Genomic DNA, 23,211 nt, shown 5'->3' with positions numbered 1-23,211 from the left:
ACGTTTGGAGTGTAATGCGGCCAGGTTGCCAGTCGGGATGATCGGAGCCGTCGCATAGGATGGCATATCAATCGTCATGTCATTGAGGGTTAGCAAGTAGATCGCGTGCAGGAGGACTTGAACGAATATGAGCATACAGTATTAATGCGCATTTACAGTAAATTAAGACAGGTTATTTACAACGGATGCAGATGGTCACATACCAGGCGTGTTGCCATCAGTGCTGGCGGCAATGCGTGATAACTTAAGTCAGATAACCGTGCTTCACAGAGAATTCTGAAGGTCGGCATAGATGCATGTCGACATGAAGCAGGAGAGAGGAGTCAGCAGAGCGAATCTCAGATGGGGAAAGAGCCACGTAGATCAGAACTAGTATAACGCGCACACCAGCGCGCAAACAGGGCCTTGTCCATGGGGTCTTTGCCGGAAGGGACAGAGCCGGCTTCCACCTGCCGGTGTGCGGGTGCTATGGAAATGCACACCCGTTGCTATGGCAACGTTACTAGGCGGCCATGTTTGTATGCAAAGTGGCCGTTTTAGGAACAGGCGGCTACGATGATCGAAACTTGCAGCAAATATGAGTGCGGACCAAATAAAGGCAGATTGCACATATAGGTGCATTCAACACAATGGGAACTTCATCACCATAAGCTCACCTAATTCTGGGCCTTGGTGAGTGATGCGGCGCACAATGGGCGAGGTTCCAGCGGATTAGATGACGATCAGCTGGAGCTGCCTCGTGGGTGCAGTCTCGGATGTGTAGAGGTGAGAGGGCTCCTGCCCGCTCCGTTCTTGAGGCTGGCAGGTGTTGGCACTGCTCCTGCAGTGTAGATGCAGCGTTGGTTGTGTTGGGGCATGGGGTTCCTGCCCTTTTTCTAATTTCCGGCTCTCTGAGAGTGTCGCTGCTCCTGCAGCATCTGAGCTGCGTCGAGTGTGGTGGAAGAGAGTAGGGCTCCTGCCCTCTCCGTTCTCAGTTTCAGTGAAGCTGTAGTTTGGATGTAGTCAAACTTGTGTTTTCTCACTAGATTTATTCCTGGTCCCAACTAGATATGCACACTAAAAATCGAGTAACTGCATGGACACCTGAGGAACATGGAGGTAATCCTGAACAGTAATTAGCTCAGCAATCTCAAACTCTTGTTCCGTGATGATTAGCACATCTTGCAACTTGCTTCAAAACAATGGCAATGTTCACTGCTGATGAACCAGGGTGGCATGGGCCTGCTGAGTTTGCAGGGGAGCAAGCCTGAACCAACTAGGTTCAAAAGGTGGTACAGTTTTCATCAAATCTGTACTTGGTCACAGGGTCTATTTGGAGAGCGGCCATTTGGGAAACTGGGAAGTTGATGAGAAAAAAGCTGTAATGTGTATAAAAAGATGGGGGGGAAAAGGAACAAATGAGGACTTGAACAGTATGAAAGAACACATGTATTCTGGTGATTTTCGATGTTCGAAGTGGAGTGAGTGAGCTGGATTTTGGGTATTTGAGGTGATGGAAACAAGTTGAAAGTGACCGTGAATTCAGAGCAGTGTTTAAAACTGAAATGAAGATTGATTGAAAATACATTTGAGAGGGAGTACTGCCATGTGAAAGTGGTCAGCTCAAATGGATGCATGCTGATTAGGAAAATATTTTCCTGCTGCTGTGCATTTCACATTTGGACTAGGAAGATCAGCAGAGTGATGCCTAGTTACTGTGGAAGAGGCACAGCTGGTTTTAAATATGGATAACCATGGTAGCAGAAGCAAAAAGGCTGTATGCCGCATATTTTTAAAGATGGGTATGAGTCTCTGGACACTGCACCAGAATGGGCATGCCCACACCTTGGTGCCTTTTGAAGTTGAAGTATATCCAACTGCCCCTGTACTTCCTAGAAGCTTACATTTTCAAGCCTTCAATATTCAGGCCTTCATTTTTTACACCAATAAGGAGATCTGCACTTCTTAGGTTGCCACTTTTAGCCTCCACTTTCTTTTAAATTGCGGCCTCGGTCTTTGTGTGGTCAGATGAGGTGGTGGCAGCATATTGGGTACATACAGTTAATTTTATTTTTCCTCAATATGCGGGGCACTGGACTGGCTGACCACCTTCCTAACTGTCCGCTCCTGCCAAGTTATCCTGGGTACCTTCTCCTCTCCTACTTTTCCACCTAATGGTGTCCCCCAGGGCTCTATCCTCTAGCCCTAGCTCTTTAACATCTACCTTAATCAGCTGGCACTCCCATCTCCTCCTTCTCCCCTAACTTCCAGTGTTATGCAGACGACGCACAACTCTTCAAACTTCCTGCTGACCCTCTTGCACCTTCCATCATCCCTGACTGCCTATCCGCCATCCAGGTCTGGTGCACTCCAATGATCTTTGCCTCAATGCCAGCAAAATGGAGATCCTTCCCATTGGGACCCTTGCTCCCAACTTCTTCCCTTCGCTATGGCCTTCCTCCATAAGCTCTCCCCCCACTCCTTCTTCTGAAGCCAGAACCCTTGGAGTCCTTCGACTCCTCTCTCCTTCCTCCCTCCCACTCGGGACATTGCCAAGAAGTCCCACTTTCAGCTCTTCCTTCTCAAAGAAATTCTACCTTTTCTCACCCCCCCCCCCCATGTGACATTATCACATGGAGCCGTCTGGGGCCGAGAACCTCACTATCTGCAACTCTCATACTAAATAATATTCCCCCTCTAGACCTCTGCGCTCCCCTGGCACCAACTCTTTGTGTGTAAAGCATTTTTGTTACGCTCACCTGGCTCCCACAAAGGCGTCGATCTGTACTGGACTGCTGCGACCTCCACCAATGTGACGCGTAGGGTCGAGATGACGGACTGGACTGGTCCACCTAGCTTCGTTTGCTTGGCCCGTAGGAATATTCTTCTGCAAATGGAGAAAGGGAATTAACCACCCGTGGAGTTGAGCGTAAATCCCTCCACCCCGCTGTTCTCCCCACTGATCACCTTGGATGTCCCCTTTTATAGTCTCACCTGATGATTTGAAAAGATGAGCTCTCCATCCTGCATTGAGCGCAGGGGCGCGTAGATAACCAGTTACTTCACTGGCTCGAAGGAATTGGTGAGTTCCAAGACAATATTGACTCCGATATTCCTGGCAAGACTCCGTAAGTATGTAGTTCGTAAGAGTTCAAATGCCTGACTTTCACTCTTGTCCGATTCCTTGCAGGTTGCAGCTTGACCCTACTGAAGAGTTCCTCGTGGCAACTGGTAATGTTCTGGTAAGGATTTGTATTATCCACCACAGTTCGAAAAAATAATGTCCATATGTAACCTGTTACTTTCTCCTTTATTCAGGCGCTGAGAGAAAGTATGAAGTCTCGGGGAATAATGCCTCCGGCGGTAAAATCAGGTAAGTCTTTTGTGGTGAGGAGGGTTCCCCTTGTTAGTCCCTTGTTTCACCTTGCTGTCCTTTTGTTTCCCCTTAGGGGCCGGGGTTCGGCTAGGATGCAGTGGAAGCTGCGCCGACCCGTGAAGAAGAATACCCCCGGTGGTAAAATCAGGTAAGTCTATAGGGGGTATTCCTCTGTGTATTCCCTTGGCTCACCTTGCTGTTCTTGTCTTCTCCTTAGGTCCCGGAGTGCGGCGGTAACATGCAGGAGGATGCAGTGAAATGTGAAGATGCGGCGAAGGCCGGTGAGTTCAGCGCGGCGCTGCAGCAGGCGAGGCGGCGCGCATAAAATAACTTCTTTCTTGCAGCTCGAAGGCGCGATGGATCGGGAATTCAGGTAAGGATCAAAGGTATTGCTCTTGTTCTAACCTTTTCTCCTTCTTTCTCCTTTTTTCTAGGAGCTCCAAACTCGAGGCGGGCGTTGCAGGCACGGTGAGCGTTACGCTGCTGGATGCAGAATAACGCGAAGCGTGTGCTGCTCTTCGGGCGTGGTTTAAATAGCCTCCAAAGTAGTCCCAGGTAAGTATTCCTCCTCAGCCCCACCCAAGTAAACAAATAGTCCCTAGGTAGAATAGTCCCTTCCAAGCCTCGTTTGGAGCATGGTCTGCATCAGGTAAGTTTGCAGCATGGTCTGCATCAGGTAAGTTTTAATCTATGAGCCTGGCGCCTATGGCGCCAGGACTGACTCTCCGTATGAGCCTGGCGCCAGGACTGCACCCAAATAGCCCCTAGCGGGGGTTGCTGGGCTTGCTTGGGGTAACTTGATGCCTGCTTCTGGGGTTGCTGGACTTGGTCTGGGTCCCCGGGGGTAGGCATCATGACAGTTTTGCTAAACAGAGGGCAGGAGGTCGATCGCTTTCCTCAGCTGGCTCCCTTGAAATTTATTTACTATAAGGGTGTCGAAGAAGGAAGCCGATGAAGGTGGCATGGTTTTTGTTATAGACTTTTATTTCTGTGTGAAAAGGGTCCTTCCTATCACTAACTTCTAAGAGGGGGTTCCCTGCCTCACAACTAACTAAAAGGATCTGTCAGAATGTTTGTCAACGTAAATTCCACCGCCCTGTGTCAAAACCTACTTCTATACCTCACACTAGGTAACTAAAAGGAAAACTAACAAAAAAAGTTCTTCTTTTAGGAGAATGGCCCCCTTCTCCTTCTTGGGTAATGTTCAAAGGAGTGTTCTCTCAAACCATAATTACTAGGGGTAATGACTCCCTTCCTGTGTATGATTTGGTACACTTCACAAAAATACCAGGGGGGAATAACTCCCTTCCCCTGGCTTTGTTTGCTCTACTCGCAGTTCAGGACTAAGAATGCCTCCCTTGTCTTGGTATGCTTTGGCACAGTTCAACACAATGCCCGGGGGAATGACTCCCTTCCCCTGGCGTCTTTATCAGGACTCCTGATGTGGTACCAAGAGAATGACTCCCTTCTCCTGGTGTGGCTTGATATATTTCTTTCGCAGTGTTTTCAACTTTACGCACACTTTGCTACTTTGATTTGTTCTCAACAAAGTCCCAAATCTTGCCAGGGACCCAGAGCCTTCTCTGATGGACAGTGGCTCTTTCCCACTGTGACTAGGAAGATTTCCTCTGATCCTTTCCGTCCCTAGTTTTGGGTCCCAAACCCTTCTCTTTTTTGTCCAATGGTCTTATGCATGCCACTGGGATGAGGAAGCGTTCGGCTCCCTTCGTGTCCCCACCGGGCCTCCCGTGCCCACCTTTATCTTCGCGCAGGGTCAGGGACTGCTCCGGTTCTTCCAGGGATGGGTTTTCCACTCTGCTGCTTCCAGGCGCCTTCTCCTTTGGCCGGTGGGTTCTATGGTGTTCTCGTGGATCTCCCACCTTTGTGGTCTCGACGTCTCTGTGGGACCAGTCGGTCCACTTGGCTAATCTTACTCCACTGCTTTTCTTTCCAGGTCTGGCAGAGGGGTCTGCTCCTGCAGGGTCCCTGGTGGACTCCCGCAGCGTCTTGCCGGCATCTGCTGCTCTACCTGCTTCTGTTGGGATTCAAATCTCCCAGACTCCTCGAGGACAACCTCGAGTCAGTCTTCAGTTTTCTTTATGTAGGACTGGTCCCGCCTCCTCCTATAGTCCACAGCTGCAGTGTATTATTGCGGGACACTCTTCTTGATTCTGTTGAGCCACCTAGTGGCAATACTTGAAGGTGTAATCTTCATACTTCTGATTTTCTTCCTAGGCTTTCCTACTTGGCTGGTTTCATCACTATGATAATAGTACATATATCTGCTTGCTCTCTAAGGAAGGATTAGAGGTGGCGTGTAGGACTAGGGAGTGTGTGTGGGTAATGTGATTGCCAGGGCTGCACCCCAGGTGGTAGTCCTTGTCCTCAGAGAGGGAGTCCCTCCCCATGAGTCTTCCCACATTAAACCACCCCTAAGGGGGATATTGGGTAGCAGCCTCACCTCTCTAGCCTAATGGGGAAAGGTTTCCTTGCTGGAGAGAAATGACAAATCCTTGTGAATCTTCACACTGGCCACTCGCTCCCATATACTTTTTTGGCATTTATATAGCGCTACGAACCCTCAGGCATCTGAGCGCTGCTTATTACCCACGGTGTGTGGTGCTCATTTATCGACCTCGGAAGGATGAAAGGCTGATTTTGGCCCCGCTGGAATTCGAACCTGTGTTTGACGGATGTCAAAGCGAGCGCTCTACACGCTGTGCTATCTGACCGGCTAAACCTTAAATCCCTTGTAAAGGCTACACTATCATGGTCAAATGTATTGTAAAAATGATACCCCAACCTTCAATAAATACAAAAGTAATCCCACCGGCGGCACGGGTATTCGTCCTCACTTCTATTGTTCATGGTATATGTTAAGTACTGGAAAATATTAAGGTGCATAGCCTGCTGTGTCCACAGAATGCATGCCTACAGTTCCTTTCTTCGTTACAAGACCGCTCCGAGACGATCCTTGAATCCCGGGCATCTGCTTCAATGAAGCCACCGTTTGGGTGGCGGCAAATTAGATGAATGTAAACCTACATATGACAGAAAATGTTGATTCTGAACAGCGATTTAGAAGAGGCCAAGTAGAGAATGAGCTCCCATTGATGAATAGCGTGCAACTCCCCTCTGCCCCACCACCTCTGTCACCTATGTACCCATCTTGTTATACTTTTTGACTGCGGGTTTAAAATGCTTGCACAATAATACACAGCGGATATGCCTTTTATTATTGTCCATTGGCAGTGGGAGGGTTGTATTCACTCATGTCTAGTGCTGACCTTGAGTCGTTTGTTGATGTGTTTCGAGTACCACATACCTATTGCAAAGATGCATCTGGTGTAGAACACCTCTGCCTGAATGCTGTGACTTGTCTAGCACACAAGAACCTTGCCCCAACTCTGCGCTACCAGCAGAAGCTTGTTTTCAGTGTCAAGTACAAGCTGCTCATTATGGCCTTTGAGGCCTCGCAGATGGCTACGCCACACAACTTTGGCACCTAAAAGGGAATGCGCCACATAATGTCAATTGTGCTTCATCCATAGATGAGTGGCGCATTCTTGAGTGCGGTCCCAGAAGTATGGAATGCTCTCCCTCCTGCTTTTAGAATGCACACCAACCTTATTTGTACTGAACCCCTTCTAAAACCTGTTTGGTCTTCTTGGATGTTACATAATTATCTGTTTTTATATTGCACTGTTTCATTACCCCTTAGTGCTTTATTTTGGCACTTTAAATGGTACACTTTTTCAATTGACATTCTGGTTTTCCTTTTCCTTTTTGTAGCGTTTTTACAGTCACAAGCCAGCTTGCAGTTGCAGTAAAAACGAAGTTAATCATGTTTGCAGATACCATGGCAGAAATGCACTAGAAAACTTGCGGAGGCCAAGGAACCCTGCAAAACGGGTATGTTTATTGATTGCTTTTATGGAGAATGTTTGGTTTACCAGTTATGTGGCAGACTCTGCACCCAGGTTAAATTGGAGCTCTAATCTTAACTTCCCAATGTGTGATTACTTGCCAAATTATGGCACCTCGCTGCGCTTCACTTCCTTTATCTGCCAAAATGTTGACAACTTGGTATAACAGCCATATATGAAGTAAGACGTGTTTTTTTTTTTTTTAAAAAAAAAGGCAACAAAAACAGAAAAAGGATTTATCCATGGGACTTTTCTCTGAGTTTTGCGTTACAGCAGGCAAGGGTTCAGCCTTCGAAGAATTCTATGGTGTGCCATTGTGGTTCTGGCGGGTTGGTTGGTGTTCTGATGAGCCTCTTCTGTCATAAGACTGTGGTAGGTCTTGAACATGTCCACTTGATCGTGGCTGGTCACGTCCACTCTTTTCTGGACAGACTTCTAAACGTATCGCTCCTCTGTCTGAGGGGTCTTATTTTCTTTCCAATGCTGCTATATTTTTGCCCTGTGCCGATTGTTTTCCTGATTCCGCAAGGTTCCTGGTTCTAACTTCTGCAACACACAGGCAGGTACTTGTAGCCTCCCCCACCCTCTAATATGGCCTTTCGCTACTTCTATTCTTCCAAGGAGCTGCATCGAAAAGGTCTCCACTTTTTGTGCAGTTCAAAAAGGTAACTCTAGTTAGCTACTATGCACTCAAAGTAATTCGTTTCTTAGACAATTGTTATATGTACAATGTAAGCAGTTTGGGTGCAGGGCAGTTCAAAAAGGTGTCTATTTTCCCATTCCTGCTTCACATTTCCAATATGAAATTGTTTACAATGCTAAATAAGTGCACACCATCAGAGTTGCATGCAGACATGCGTCTTTTAATGCATTGTACTTTGTGACACTATGCCAGTCTTTATGGAATGTGTGTTGCAGGCTTCCTCTGCCTCATCTTATTTGCTAAAAGTGAAGGAGTGCACGATGTGTTGCTTTTGGTGGTAAGGAAGTTGAAAACTTGACTGCTTGCTGATGGTGAAGATTAAAGTTGGTAGTGGATTACTTGGGCCTTTGTGTTATGAGCAAAGGGATAGCCTTATCTTGCCGGGCATTGACTGGCCATAGGTTTTCGGGCAATAAGGATCAATTGAGGAATTTGTTTGTCTTTATGGAAAATTACTGCGTGGCCTTTATTTTCCAAGAAAAACTCAATGATGACATTAATTTTAACAATGTTTGTATTTTGTAAGTTTGGATGACATGGCAAAAGGTATTTGACCCGTTGAAACCTGAGGTGTGTAATGCACCAACTTTGCACAGTTTTGCAGATTCTAAGAAAACCTGATTATCTTTGAATGCCTTCACAACTAGGTTTGTATAGTTGTGGAGTGCAGGGACTCTGAAGGCTCTGGCAGTGTACCCATCAAAGGCTTTGAGGGAAGGTGAGAAGAAATATCATGCCGGTAAATACATTTCTGTGCTGGATGGCATTGATGTATTTTAAAACCTATGTTTGGGCCATTCCCTTTTAGTTTGCATCGATCATAAACCATTGGTTAACTTTATTTTGTTTTATGGATTCCAGGATAGCTGGTGGTGCAACTACAATAATCCAAATGTAAAATGTTATGGGCCTGTCCAAGTTAGGAAGGTTGCATTCTTTGTCCAGGTTGCTCCTCACAGTTGGGTAGTGTCAAGAGCTGCATTGAAGTTGGTGTGGTTCATGGCTATTCATGGGAGGTAGGAGTCACGTGGTTGGACGAAGCAGAGGTGAGGCGGAAGGGGGGGTTTGTGTTTGTGTTTGTGTGTGTGTGTGTGTGTGTGTGTGTGTCTGTCCCCGTCCCTGAGGCATGAGGCGCATAAAGTGTAGGTGCAATGATGGGGGTTGGTTAAGTGAAAATAGGTAGGGTGTGGTTTTTGAGCAGAGCTAGATTTGTGCCGCCTAGAAGATCGAGTGATGGGGTGTTTTGGATTGCACACATGGGGCATTTTAGTAGTTGCGAGACCCTGATTTGTAATACTTACTGGTGCCTGGGCATGGACTGTTTTTAAAAAGTTTTGAAGTGGACTTGCAAGCGCCAGTAGGTTTTTATGAAGCGAAATGTGAAAGGGACGGCTATGCCAATAATTATGGTTTCAGATAATGGGGTATTTTATTTGAATATTTGTCAAACACTAGCACTCCCAGAGCCTTGGAAGCCCCATCATTGGAGGTGGTGGGGGCTTTATAAAAAGTGGGTATCCAGACACGTGGTACTGTGTTTTATAATGCAAGGCTCTTGGGTTTCTGTTTTTACTGAATTTGTATAATTTGTTTCCAAAAATGAAGATTGTCGCTTTATTTTTGTATTTATTTTTACGCCTTCGGGTTTGTATTTATTTGAAAAAATGTAAATGTTCTTGCTTCGCTCACCATGATGTTAATAAATGTCGCCGGTCAATGGCAGTGCACACTAGCAACATGGAGCGGGAAAATCATTTTGTTTAAAGTGATTTCCTTAAGCAGCAGCTTAAAGTGCTTCCAGGAGGGAGCGTCAGCTCATCAGCAATTACCAAAACAGCCATTTGATTATTTTATTTTTTTAAACTTTTATTTATTGTGTGCTGACATTACAACAGAATCAGAGCTCAACTTTTGATAACAGCAAGTACATTTTGACAAACATTATTGTTAATCGTACAGAGATTACAATTTAAAATATATAATGGAACATAATGAAGGAGGTATTATGAACACAGCAATACGGTAGAACCGGCGGTCAGCATGTGGGTCCTTAGACACTTAGACACAAGATACCTTTAGAACTATTGATCAGAGTCTTGAGATAACAGATGGCTACAGAAGGGGGGGCCATATATCTCTAGGTTTACTGTTAGAGGGCTGAAATAAGGCCCACTGTTCAATGTCTGATACCAATGTGATTGCACGCAGCCACTGCTTCAATGTGGGAGTGGTGGGCCAGAGCAGTAAGATTTCACGGGTAGCTAAGAGCAAACAGAGGCTAGCCAACCTGCGATAATGGCTTGGTAATTGGTTATTTAGGTGGAACAGACGCATCAATGGGGTAGGCTCGATAGTCCTATTGAAGATATTCGTCATGGTCCCACAGACACCCCTCCAGTAATCTCCATCTGGGACCAAACAAAATCCATCAAGTCGGGCGGGGGGAGTAGTAGAATCTGTAAGCGGCAATAATTACGATTTGGCGCAGTTTACCCTCAGTCCTGACAGGGCACCAAAGGCGTCCACTTCCTGCATAATCAGTGCCAGGTGCCGACCCAGATCCCGGATGAATAGCAGGGTGTCGTCGGCATACATTGAAATAATCTCAAGCTCCAGGGGAAATAATCTCAAACACCAGGGGGGATAGTGGGCAGCCCTGCCTAGTGCTGCTACCTATTTCGATGGGGGTGGAGGGGCAGGGGGAAGAACACCATTTACTTTTACCCTAGCAGTGGGCGTCGTGTACAACAGGCAAAACCATGATATAAATCCTGTCCCAAGTTGCATTTTTCAAGCACCGGCCACATGAACTATAACGTGTTCACCAAACCACTTTTTGATATTCTTGATTTATCTGGGTGTCGCCTACACTAATTACACCAATGACACCCAGATACTCATCCCTATCACAGGTGACCGCGCAGCGGACCCCAAATCCCTGAATGACGTCTATCTGGTTGTTCAAGCGTGGATGGCACAACACAAACTTTGCCGTAATGATGATAAGACGGAACTCCTTATCCTGGAATCTGTCAACGTCTTAACAAACTTGATCCCTCATTCAAGTCGTTCATCATTGACGGCAACACCTACAAGGTGTCCAATGACTCTAAAACTCCCCCCACCCACACTTATGTTTTACTATTGCTTGCCCTTTCCCACCCCCCCTAAAAATATCACACACACACACACACACACACACACACACACACACACACACACACAACGATGTAACAGCAGGCGATGAAACAACGTTGTACCGCGCCCAGATGCCTTTGGGTCAGGCGCACTATACAAATAAACAAAACACAAATGAACTGCCACGAGACTGTCGCAAGCCGAAAGCCTTTTGTACATCTAGCGTTGTGGCCACTGCCTGCGCTTAAAGGTCAAGTTGTGCTAATACGTCTTAAGTTCAGGGCGGTGGAGCAGCCGTGGACAACCCCCAGATTGAACAGGGTGAACAATATGGACCATATACGGGGCTAGGCGCATTGCCAGAACTTTGGCAAACATTTTTACATCAGAGTTTATTAGTGAGGTGGGGTGGTACGATCCACATTGCTCTGGAGATTTATCTGTCTTAAGCAATACAATGATTATTGCCTCATGGAGGGAAGGGGGAAGAATCCTTGTAATGCATGCTTCCTCCCACAGGTAGAGCAACCTGGGAACCAAGGAGGATTTTAAAATGTTTGTAAAACTGCATTGTGAGACCGTTCAGGCCGGGGGCTCTGCCTGTCTGGAGGGCGTCGATGGCATGAGATATTTCATCATGGGTGATTGGGCGATCCAGATTTAATTTAGCGTCCTCCGACAGTATGGACAGCGGGAGGCTGTCGAGGAACGCTGTTATTTCGGGAAGTGTGGCTACATCGGAGTTAGAGTACAGTGTGGTGTAAAAAGTGTGAAACAGTTGGTTCACGTCCGATGCAGAGTAGACCACCTGGCCTGACACCTCTTGGACTGATGGGATCTTCTGGTGACTGCGTGTCTGCTTAACCATCCCTACCAAAAGCTTCCCAGGGCACTCTCCCTCCCCGTATTTCCTAGCAAGACCTGTCCAGTTTAGCTCCCTGTCAGCATGTCCCCGGAAAGTGTCAAGTTCTGTTTTAATATTTCTTAATATCATGCTTTCTGGCCCGGCCACATATGCCTGTTCTAGGAGACATAGGTTGGATTCACTGGATAGAATGTCCTTCTGATTCTGTCGCAAGGGCGACGCCTCGAATGTATACCTTGAAGGCTTCCCAAAGGGACGCAATGTTGTCCACCGAACCTGTGTTTATATCAAAGTTTCTGATGCTTGTTAATCTGCTTAGAATCACATGCTGTGCATATGGTCTGACATCCAGTGGTAACCGCGGAGTATTGCATCTTGTCTTTCGGGACCGAAAGGGGACGTCGGCATAGGCGTGTCTGAAACACTATCCCTATCGTGACGTGTGTAGTACCCAAAATCCCTCACGCGCCGAGGTCCCTCAGATTGTGTTTTTCCACCCAGATAACTGGTAGCCCTATAGCGGAGCTCTTACTAGAGACATTGTTTATCTTTACTGAATTGTCGGTTTATTCCCCGTTAAGTCACTTCGCCCATCAAGAACATCTTCGACGAAGACTACGGGGGAATCGCTACGGCTGTGGGTTCCGGCGCCTAGGATCTGGTGTTCGGACTTCCACGTGGTCGGGCCTTCTGGCCGGCTTACACAGTAGGGAGATTGGGCTCGGGGTTTTCCATACTGTTACTATGTCTTTCCTGTTTTCCACTGCTTTCCCTTTTGGTCTGGTCACCCTTCTCTTCTGCTATGGAAAGGACTCCATTTAGATTCTGCCCTGTGTAGGGTCAGATATCTCTGGAAAGACGAGCACACTTCGTGTAACGCTCGTCTCCCCCTAGAGCACGACGAAAAGCGGTGTTTGGCGTGCAAACTCCTTAAACCTAAGACTTTTAGGGAGCGCCGGTTAAAGCAGTGGGCCGCGTACGGCATGTCACGCGTGGATCCTCCTTCCCCTGCAGCGACACCAGCCGAAAGTGACGGGGGCACATCGGATGACCAAACGTCCAATGCGGACGTTATAGACCTTGAGGCGGACGGTTCTAGGTCCGCCACGCTCGTCCCCGACTCTTCCAGGCACGACTCCGGTCCTGCTACAGGGACCACACCCGGCGACAGGGGTGTACAATCGCACCGCACAAAGCACACAGCCCAAGCGCCTTCTTCGACGCTGTCGAAGAAGGCGAAACCGCTAACGGGTCCGCCGGAAGTTTCGACGATGCCCACGGATCGGTCTGATCCAAAGCCTTCCCCGCATCTGCAGCAGCGTTTGACAACTGGGCATAACAAACATAATAAATGCGCTAATCCCCAAACTGCACACGCCGAAGTTTCTGTACAAGAAACTTCAACATTTTCCAAGGCCCTGTACAGGCCCGAAAACTAAGAGTAGGCCTCTACCCGGGAAGCTATCCGCAGACCCTTCTGTGGCCGCAGAAAGAGTTTCCACTGCCGACACGTTTTCGGAAGCTTTGTCTCCCGAAGACTCAGTGTCTATCCGTAAGAGTGTCAATAGGATTGCTACGGCGGTGGGCCTTGTACCGGTTCCGCCCAAAGTTATGGGCCAATCCGCCGAAAAGTTTTCCACGGATTTGAAAGACGATCCTGAAGAATCTTACGAAGAAAGCCAGGTACCCTCTCAAGCACCATGAAGAGACCCTCAACGCCTTACGGCGGAGACCTTGGGCCCTTCTCAGTTAGGCCCATTTGGATCATCCAAATGGACCACAGAACAATTCGAGGGATGCATGGATCGGCTGCAGCACTTTTTCAAAGTTTCTGATCAGCCTCTGCCAAAAAGGGCTCGGGTAGACCCTAACCCTCATACACAGGAAGATATCCAACACGAAGTTGATTATCAGGAAGAGGTCCGGATGGATACATATAGGGACATCTATACGGAGAAAGGAGAGGTCTCCTTTCTGGACAACTATGGGGAAGATCAAGGAGCAACTGACGGCTGGGAGGACTCGCAGCAGGAAGATCAGAACTCAGATATCGTTTGCCTTGACTCTCCCCCATCCACCCCGGTTCGACAAGCTTCCCCGGTGGGTGATCAAATGGCTTTCAACAACATGCTGAAGAAAGCAGCGGAATTTTTTAAAATTGCTATGCTTGAAGCCTTGCCCAAACAAGATTTCGCTGAGGATATTAACGAAAAACCTCCAGCAAGCCAGTCTATCCCTCTTTTGAGCTCAGTTAAAAGACGGCTGGCTCCTTCCTTACTCGCACCCGCTCAGATCAGGGCTGTGAACCCGAGGGTCGAAAAGCTTTTCCGACCCTCCCCCACCGACCCGTTATATATCAAAGGACATGCAATCCCAGACTCGTTGGTGGTTACCAACACTCGCAAAAGAGCAGGGGTTCCCCTTGCCACGGGTGAGTCACCCCCGGACAAGGAGTCCAAAAGGCTGTATGCCTTGGGTAAACAGGTTACGTCAGCGGTGGCCTATACCGCCGGATTGCCAATAACACAATGTTATTAGCAAGCTACGTCGACGCCCAATTGAACCTACTCCGGGAAGGCCTTCAAGAGGTCCCGGAACCATCCAGAGAAAAGCTTCTCGCCATTGTCTCGGAGGGTAAACTTGCCAATCAAAATGTGGTAAAAAAATACCCTGGACACCGCGGAGACAGCAGGCAGGTCTCTCGCACAGGGTGCTCTCCTAAAGAGGCACGCATGGCTGCGCACGTCGGGCTTCAGGCCTGAGACCCAGGCTTCCATTATCAACAAACCCATCGAAGAGGCCAACCTCTTCGGGAAGGCGGTAGACGATGCGTTGGAGACAGCCAAGAAGGAGCACGAGACTATTAAGTCGCTGCACCAGATTTCCCAGAAACCCTCTTCACAGAGGGGAAATAATTCTCGGCGGTCCTTTCAAGGACAGGCCCGCGCCGCTCAGAACAATTTCGGCACGGGCAACTTCAACTCAAGTCAACCTGCCGCAAGCCCCACCTACTACCCCCGGAGGGGTCAGAAGCGCGGAAAGAATAGAGGCAGAGGCTCCAATTCCAGAGGAGCGTCAAACTTGGGCCAGAAATGATCACCAAGTCCAGGTCTCCTCCCATGTCTCCCCGGTCGGGGGGCGATTAACATCTTTCCTCAAAGCATGGGAGGGGATAACTTCAGACCAGTGGGTCTTAAAGACGGTCGCCCATGGTTACTTCGTGGAATTCGCCCGACCTCCACAGTTCAGACCGCCGAAACATCGACGCCTTTCACCGGAACATCTGCAGATCCTGATCCAAGAGGTGGAAGCACTGCTGGGAAAGGACGCCATAGAAGCCGTCCCGATTCTTCAGGTAAACTAGGGCATCTATTCAGTGTACTTCCTTGTACCCAAAAAGGATCTCGCCATGCGTGCTGTTCTAGACCTGCGCCCAGCGAACAAGTTCATAAAGCCCCAGAAGTTTGGCATGGTAACACTGCAAGAGGTGATCCCATTGCTAAAACAGGGGGACTTCATGACAACATTGGATATGAAAGATGCATACTTTCATATTTCAATGCTGCCAGCGCACAGAAAATTCCTAAGGTTCATGATTCAGGACAAACACTACCAGTTCAAGGTACTCCCCTTCGGCATAGCCTCGGCGCCAAGGGTGTTTACCAAGGTCCTGGCAGTGGCAGCGGCACACCTGCGCAGACTTTCAGCTCCAGTTTACCCTTACCTCGACGATTGGTTCATCACAGGGGACTCGTTCGACGTTTGTTTTTCGAACACCCAAAAAACAGTGGACTTACTGTTCAGCCTGGGATTTTTCTATCAACGAAAAGAAATCCAGCCTAGTCCCCAGCCAGGTAAAACAGTTACTGGGGGCTCTAATTCGTACAGAAGACGGTCTAGTCTTCCCTTCCAGCGCGAGGGTTCAGAACATGCTCTCTCAGGTTCCTCAGTATGTAGCCAGTCGAGAGGTGACGGTACGCAAAGCTATGTGTTTGCTAGGGATGATGGCGTCATGCATATACTTGGTTCCACACGCGCGGCTGATCATGCGTCCCATGGAAGAGTGGCTCAACAGCCAGTGGTGTCAGGCCAACGGACAATGGGAAGATCTGTTGTCTCGCCAGCCCTCGTTCTCTCTCTGCAGTGGTGGTCGAGGGAGAACCTCTTGAAGGGGAAAACCTTCACCACCCCTGCAGTGGAAGCCACTCTCACGACAGACGCATCTCTCACGGGGTGGGGGGCTCATCGACTTCAGCAGACAGCGCACAGAGTTTGGTCCCCTCAGGTAGCGTCCAATCATATAAATCTACTGGAGCTACTAGCAGTGTTCAAAGCATTGAAAGCCTTTCAGGAGCAACTGCAAGGGAAGACAGTGCTGGTCCTAACCGACAGCACAACAGCAATGTATTACCTGAACAAACAAGGGGGCACTCACTCTCCAGGGCTATCCAAGCTGTCCCAAAACATCTGGATATGGGCTCTCAAACACAAGATGTTCCTGATATCCCAACATGTTCCAGGGGAACTCAATCTTCTGGCAACGTACTCGGCAGAGATTTTCCTCTGCCAGAAGAATACGAATGGCGACTGCACAAAGACATTGTCTCCAACGTCTTCGCAGAATGGGGGTTTCTAGAGATCGACCTGTTCGCTACTCAGGAGAAAGCCCAATGCCGAGACTACGCCTCCAGGTACCCCCAGAACCGATCCAAGGGGAACGGTCTCTGAATAACTTGGTCGGGGAAATGTGTCTACGCTTTTCCCCCGCGACTCCCCTTCTCAACAAGATAGTGCACAAGATGCACGAGGAACCAGTCACCATGATCCTGGTGGCTCACATGTGGGCCCGCCAACCTTGGTTCGCGCACCTGATGGAAATTTACCCCTCCCCACCAGTCAAGCTGCCCTGCCCGTACAACATGTTGTCTCAGGACAGGGGGGGAGACTCTGCACCCATGCCCACAAACTCTGAACTTAGCAGTCTGGCTCCTGAGGTCATAGAGTTTGGACATCTGCAACTCCCTCAGAGATCCATGGACATACTGAGGGAGGCAAGAAAGCCTAACACACGTTATTGCTATGCCAGCAAATGGAAGCGTTTTGTTATTTGGTGCAGTTCCAAGGGCGTCAATCCCATCGATTGCTCGCCTTCACACATTGTGCTATATCTAACCCATTTGTTAGACTCTGGGTTAGTCTTTAATTCCTTAAAGATTCACCTAGCTGCGTTGTCAGCCTACACCTCGTCACAGCAGAAGGTGTCGTGGTGGAAGATACCTGTGATTAAGGCCTTTATGGAAGGGGTTAAGAGAATCTATCATCCAATCACTCACCCAGCTCCTGGGTGGTATCTAAATGTGGTTTACGACTAGGCTCATGGGGCCCCCTTTTGAGCCTATGCATAAAGCAAGTCTTAAAGACCTGACTTACAAGACAGCCTGTCTAGTAGCTATCACTTCTATCAGAAGAGTTAGCGAACTACAGGCCCTCTCTGTTTTGGACCCCTTTGTTACAGTCCACAAAGATAAGGTAGTTCTGCGCACACACCCCAGGTTTGCGCCGAAATTTATTTCGAAGTTCCATGTGAACCAGTCAATCGAACTACCCACGTTCTTCCAGGGTCCTACTAACATGGCCGAAAGAAGCCTTCACACACTAGATGTGCGCAGGGCAGTCATGTTCTACATGGATAGAACTAAACCACTGAGGAAAACTAAACAATTCTTTGTTTCAGTGGCAGCTGGTAGAGAAGGGGACCCTGTCTCTCTAAATCAGCAATATCAAGGTGGATTGTCAAATGCATCACACTATGTTACACTCTTGCAAAGAGAGAACTGCCCTTCAAGCCTAGAGCACATTCTACTCGAGGCACTGGGGCATCCATAGCTTTCATTGCAAATGTTCCCCTAGAGTCCATTTGCAAAGCGGCAACCTGGAGTTCTGTACACGCCTTTACAAAACACTATTGCCTAGACACTCATTCTAGGTCTGATTCTCAGGTGGGACAAGCGGTACTAAGACATCTTTTTTCTACTGTTCCTTCTCACAACCCACCTCCAACTCCGGGTACTGCTCGCTAGTCTATGCACAGCATGTGATTCTAAGCAGATTAACAAGCATCAGAAGACATGCATTACTTACCGTAAAAGCATTTCTGATGATTGTATCTGCTCAGATTCACATGCGCCCTCCCTGCCTCCCCGCTCGGGGTGGAAGGAACATAGACTTCTTACTACTTTCTCTCCTCATGTACTCCCTCACTATAGCCTTGGACTCCCTATGGCAGAAAAAATACAATCGGAGGGACCTCGGCGCGTGAGGTATTTTGGGTACTACACACGTCACGATAGGGATAGTGTTTCAGACACGCCTATGCCGATGTCCCCTTTCGGTCCCCGAAAGACAAGATGCAATACTCCGCGGTTACCACTGGATGTCGGACCATATGCACAGCATGTGAATCTAAGCAGATACAATCATCAGAAATGCTTTTACGGTAAGTAATGCATGTCATTTTTTTATATCGGCCGCAAAAGCGGGGTCCGATAATCACTACGGTTTGAGACGCCAGTCTGTCGTTGAACCGCGTCCTGCAGTGATAGTGAAATGATAATAGGAGAATGATCAGAGAACGTCCTGGGCAGGATGTCTGTCTGTTAGGTGGCCAATTGACACCCACCACAGAGCTATTCGGGACTGGGAGTCATGTTCAGTGCAATAGAGTGAATACTTGTGCTGTGTAGGGTTGAGTGTCCTCCAGGCGTCCACCATACCCCGATCGCCATGGCCTGCTGTAGCATCAGGGCAGATTTCGTGAGATGCCAGGGTCTGGAGCTGGACCTATCAAGGGTAACATTCATTAAGGTGTTAAAATCGCCTCCGAAGATCACCTGGGCCAGGGGGTAGAGTGCGCATATACCCGGTGTCCAGTCAAAGGGTCGAATACTTTGTTTCGAATTACAATAGATTAGAAACAAAAGGACTGGAAAAAAAAAGGTTGAATGCCTTTTTTTAAATGTATTTTTATTTTTGGGTTTCCGTATAGGAAAAAAGTGGTTTTTACCCCAAAAAAGAAAACATTTGACATTTTTTAATTTTTTTTTCGGTCCTTTTGACTCGAAATTGTATTTGAATCAATTGCAGTCGACCCTTTCACCTACAACCCGTAGACCCAATAGCTCAGCATAAAACATAGGGATATCAATATTCCGGCTGTACACATTGAGCTGTAGTTCTTGGCCTAGAAGGGTGCCCCAGGGGGTCTAGGTGTGAGTTGATGCAGTGATTTGTGGACAATGATCATGACGCCCCTGCTTTGGGAAGAGTATGTGGTATAATAGTGCTGCATCCCCCAGCTCTTAGCAAATCTTTCGTTCTGTGCTATCAATGCGTGTTTCTTGCAAAAATAGTATGTGGACTTTGTGTCTTTCAGTGTAGAGCTGGAGACGGCGCATCTTTGTCAGTTGCCCAACCCCCGCACATTCCAGCTCATAAACCTAACGGGATCAACTGCCATTCGGCCAAGGTTCCTTATGTTTGGGTCCCGGCCACCCGACTTCGCCGCTTTCATTTGGGCTGGGTATAGAAATCTCGTGTTTGCTGTCAATCATTCTGCTTATCTGTCACTGAAAGGCACAGGATACCCCACTCTCTAGATTGGAGTATTACCGTAATAATAAATTCCAAAGGAAATCCAGAGGAAACAATTTGCAAAAAAGTGTATTAAGGATTTTATTAAACCTAATACATTTTTCTCTGTGAATTTAATCACAAATTAATCTGCACTCTAACAATTTTTAATTTCACATAGCAGGAATATTATAAAAACATCAAAATTTGATAAAAATCATCCTATTAAATCATTGATGCATTTATCCACATCCATACAACATCCATCCAAATACTCATACAACTCATCAATAAGTACAGAATAAAAACATAACAGTAACAATTCATCCACAATTTCATAGTTATACGAAATGTTTTTGTGCAAAACACATAGTGCAAGGCCACAATAGGTTAATTGCCATTGTCAACAACTAAAGTAACGGAGGGTGTAGCACCGTCCTTGGCAGTATAGTGGTGGGATCTGCGTATCAAGGTTAGTCCCTAAGAGTACACGTTGATTGAGATCACCCCAGAGAGTATTCAACCATGACTCTCATTGCCTCCTACAGCATAAGTGTGCCTTGTGCGGTATTCGATCCTCAGCTTTGCCTGAAAGAGCGCAGCATACTACTTGTGTTCGCAAGCCTCTTTTGGTGGTTTTAAAGGGTTTACGCATGTTTCTATCATGGAATTGGGTGCCAAATCAAAGCTATAAGACAACCCCACTTGCTGCAAGTGTCAACAACTAAGGGGAAATAGGGCTTAGCCCTGTAGAGCACCTTATACAGCATTATGGTAGTGGGATCTGCGTAAGTTAATTGCTGATGGAATTCACCCCGGAAAGTGTTCATCCATGAATCTCATTGCCTCTTCTGGCATGGTGAAGAAGTAAACTTTGTTGTAGTGTTCAATTCTCAGTTTTGTGGGGAAGAACATGACATACTTAACGTTGTGTTCGCGAAGCCTCTTTTTGGCGGCCATGAAGGACTTTAGCTCCTGCTGTGCATTCGCCAAGAAGTCTCGGTACAAGTGGATCCTGTTGGAGCCCAGCAGCAGCTCCCCTTTGGCTCTGGCTGCTTGAAATAAGGCGTCCCGTTCTCAGTAATTATGCACCCGAGCAATAATTGGGCGAGGCGGGGTGCTAGGTTTCGGCTTAGGGGTGAGTGTATGGTGTGCTCTCTCGATGGTAAAGTGCAGAGACAATTTGGGATTGTCAAGCAATGACAGTAGGGTGCGCTCCACGAATTCCTCCATTGGTTCAGTGATTTTGTCTTCAGGGACCCCTGTGACCTGTAGGTTGTTGTGCCTGGATTTGGACTTGAGGTCGTTGTTCTTTTTACCAAATTTGAGCACTTGCTTTGATAGAGAGGCGTCATCCGCTCTTAGTGTGCAGATCTCATCTTCGGTGTTTCCAACTCTGGATTCCACTTCTGTGATTCAGACGTCGGATCTGTCCATTCGTGACTTGATTGAACTAATTGTGCCAATCATATCGTCCAACTTGGTGTACAGGGCAGTGAATCCCTCTCATATGTACTCCATCATCTGATGCAGCTCGCCGGGTTCGTGGTGAGTTGGTGTACTGCATGATGCCCCTCCTGTGCCGGTACTGTCCTCAGTGGGCATGGGCGCAGTTTTCGCAAACATGTTAATGGAGCTTTATTTTTTTACCAGCGCCCTTTGTCATAGTGTCAGCCAGCGCAGCCGACAGATGGCCCTGTGGTCAAAGCTACAGGGGGTCCTTCCTCTGGGTCCTGGTGCAAGGGTTTTTCGCAGATGGTCTGCCAGCGAGGTCGGTCCTTGGAGCGTTTATAGGGGCAAAGTTAAGTACACCAGGGCTCGTGTCCACGGATCACAGTAACTTTTCGTGAGGTGTCACTGCTTGTACCGCGTGGGGCGGATACACCAGTGCTGGTAGCAGGGTTTGCCGCAATGAGAAGGTGAATGGAGTACCAGTGATCCGGTATCTGGGGTGGACCAGGTTAGGGGTTATTTTAGCACTTCGGGTTCAAGGAGGGATTGAGCAGCTGGAGGTCGGCGTCAGATCTGTGCCAGCTCATTGTTTTGTTTGCTGCACTAGTGCCTGGTCCATTTGGGTATCCAATTGTCACTTTGGCCAGTAGATGCACTTCGCTCTGAGTAGGGGTTGAGGGCCCCAGATTGATCGCAGGGTTTGCCCCAGTTGCTGTGTGCCAGTTGTTTCGGTATACGCCCAACGTTCTTGCGCCCTTGCCCCTTCCCTGTGGCAAGGATGCACAGGATGTACCTAGGGGGTGTGGATTAATAGAGGTGAGGCCTCTCCTGAGCTCAAATTTTAAAGTGTTAGGGTTGGATAGGGCTACCTCAATCCTCCAGGAAATCGTGCCCTGATGAATCCAACCTCTCCTAAGGTTAATTGCGTCAGGTTGATCCTGGCTTGGGTGGGTCGGGGTAGGTTTACTTTAGTATGTGCAGTGCCAAGCGTGCAGAAGTTGGAGCTGGGGCTCCAATAAGGAGAGTCAAGTGGATGGCCCCAGAGCCATGCAGGGGAGGCCACCTGGAAGGCACCAACTCTCCCCCCAGGACCCCCTACCGTGGATCAGAGTGGAGGGCTACCTGATTAGGGTTGGTGCGGTGTGTGTCTGGCGAGGAGGAGCCCTGATGGAGCGTGCAGAGTGTCGGGGCAGGCCGCCGCTGTTGAACGGCGGCCCGAGTGGTCACAGTCAACAGTATATCAGGGCTGAAGAGAAGGTAGGTTCAGCTGCACAACAGGTCGGTTGCTGGCTGTCAGTAGCTGCGGGGGTTTGGAACAGCCCTCCCTGCTGCAGGTCGGAGTGCAGGCTCAGTGCCGGGAGGTTCGCCGGGGCCTCTTGCGGTGGCAGGTGCTGGGTGGCGCGGACACAGTGCCTGGGTGTTCCCACTCCGGTCTGACCACCAGGAAGCGAGCAGGGAGGAGCGTGCCACAGTTAGGGTATCGGGAGGGGGGTCTTCCATGACAACGGATAGTTGCCTCGGCACTCGAGACTCGCCAGGCTCTTCTGCGTTGACGGATGAGGGCAGCGCGGCCTCCGGATCGGGGTGCTCCCTCTCTGGTCCGCCCCAGGGGAGCGAGCAAGGAAATGCGCTCTGTGGATGGGGTGCCAAAGCGGGACCTCCCGAGCCGACGGTATGTCCGTAAGCTGATCACGGAAGTCCAAAGCCAGGGCAGCCGGCCCCTCGATCTGTCCGCCGTGGGTGTCTCGCAGGGTGTTATGGCCAGCGTCCGTTCTCCACGGAGGCGGGGACAGGGCCCCACCAGGCCGCCTCAGGGGTAGCGAAGGAGCGGCGTGCCACAGCAGTCTCAGGGCAGCATGTGCAGGTTCTGTGCTCTCACCTAGGGCTTGCAGCAATTTTATGGCAGTGTCAGCACTTTTCGACCGGAATTATTGTGCAAAAGCGGCACCGGGTTACGGAGCTCGGGAATCGGGCGTCCATCTTCCCCCGAGCGCAACAGCGCCCCCCTTCATTTAAAGTTGAAAATTGACTTTGCTTGTCTCCCCGTAAATGTGGGCTTTTAAATACTACTCTTTATAATAAAAATGTAAAAAGGCCCTTAAATGATTTGCAGGAGACCTGCTCAATGTCTGTTCCACGTGCT

General features: G+C 48.5%; 1 protein-coding gene across 6 annotated transcripts in view; it reads left to right on the top strand.

The window, feature by feature from the left end:
* AKIP1 (A-kinase interacting protein 1) overlaps nucleotides 1-23,211 on the top strand; it is a 275,624-nt gene that overhangs the window by 148,492 nt on the left and 103,921 nt on the right. For all 6 annotated transcript variants that reach the window (XM_069623698.1, XM_069623700.1, XM_069623697.1 and 3 more), the window contains one exon: nucleotides 7,148-7,267. In XM_069623698.1, the coding sequence (XP_069479799.1) occupies nucleotides 7,148-7,267 (120 nt within the window). The remainder of the gene's footprint in view (nucleotides 1-7,147; nucleotides 7,268-23,211) is intronic.

This window comes from Ambystoma mexicanum, chromosome 11, assembly GCF_040938575.1.
Source record: "Ambystoma mexicanum isolate Mex_15411 chromosome 11, UKY_AmexF1_1, whole genome shotgun sequence".
Classification (NCBI taxonomy): Eukaryota; Metazoa; Chordata; class Amphibia; order Caudata; family Ambystomatidae; genus Ambystoma; species Ambystoma mexicanum.
This window is presented reverse-complemented; position numbering and strand designations above follow the sequence as displayed.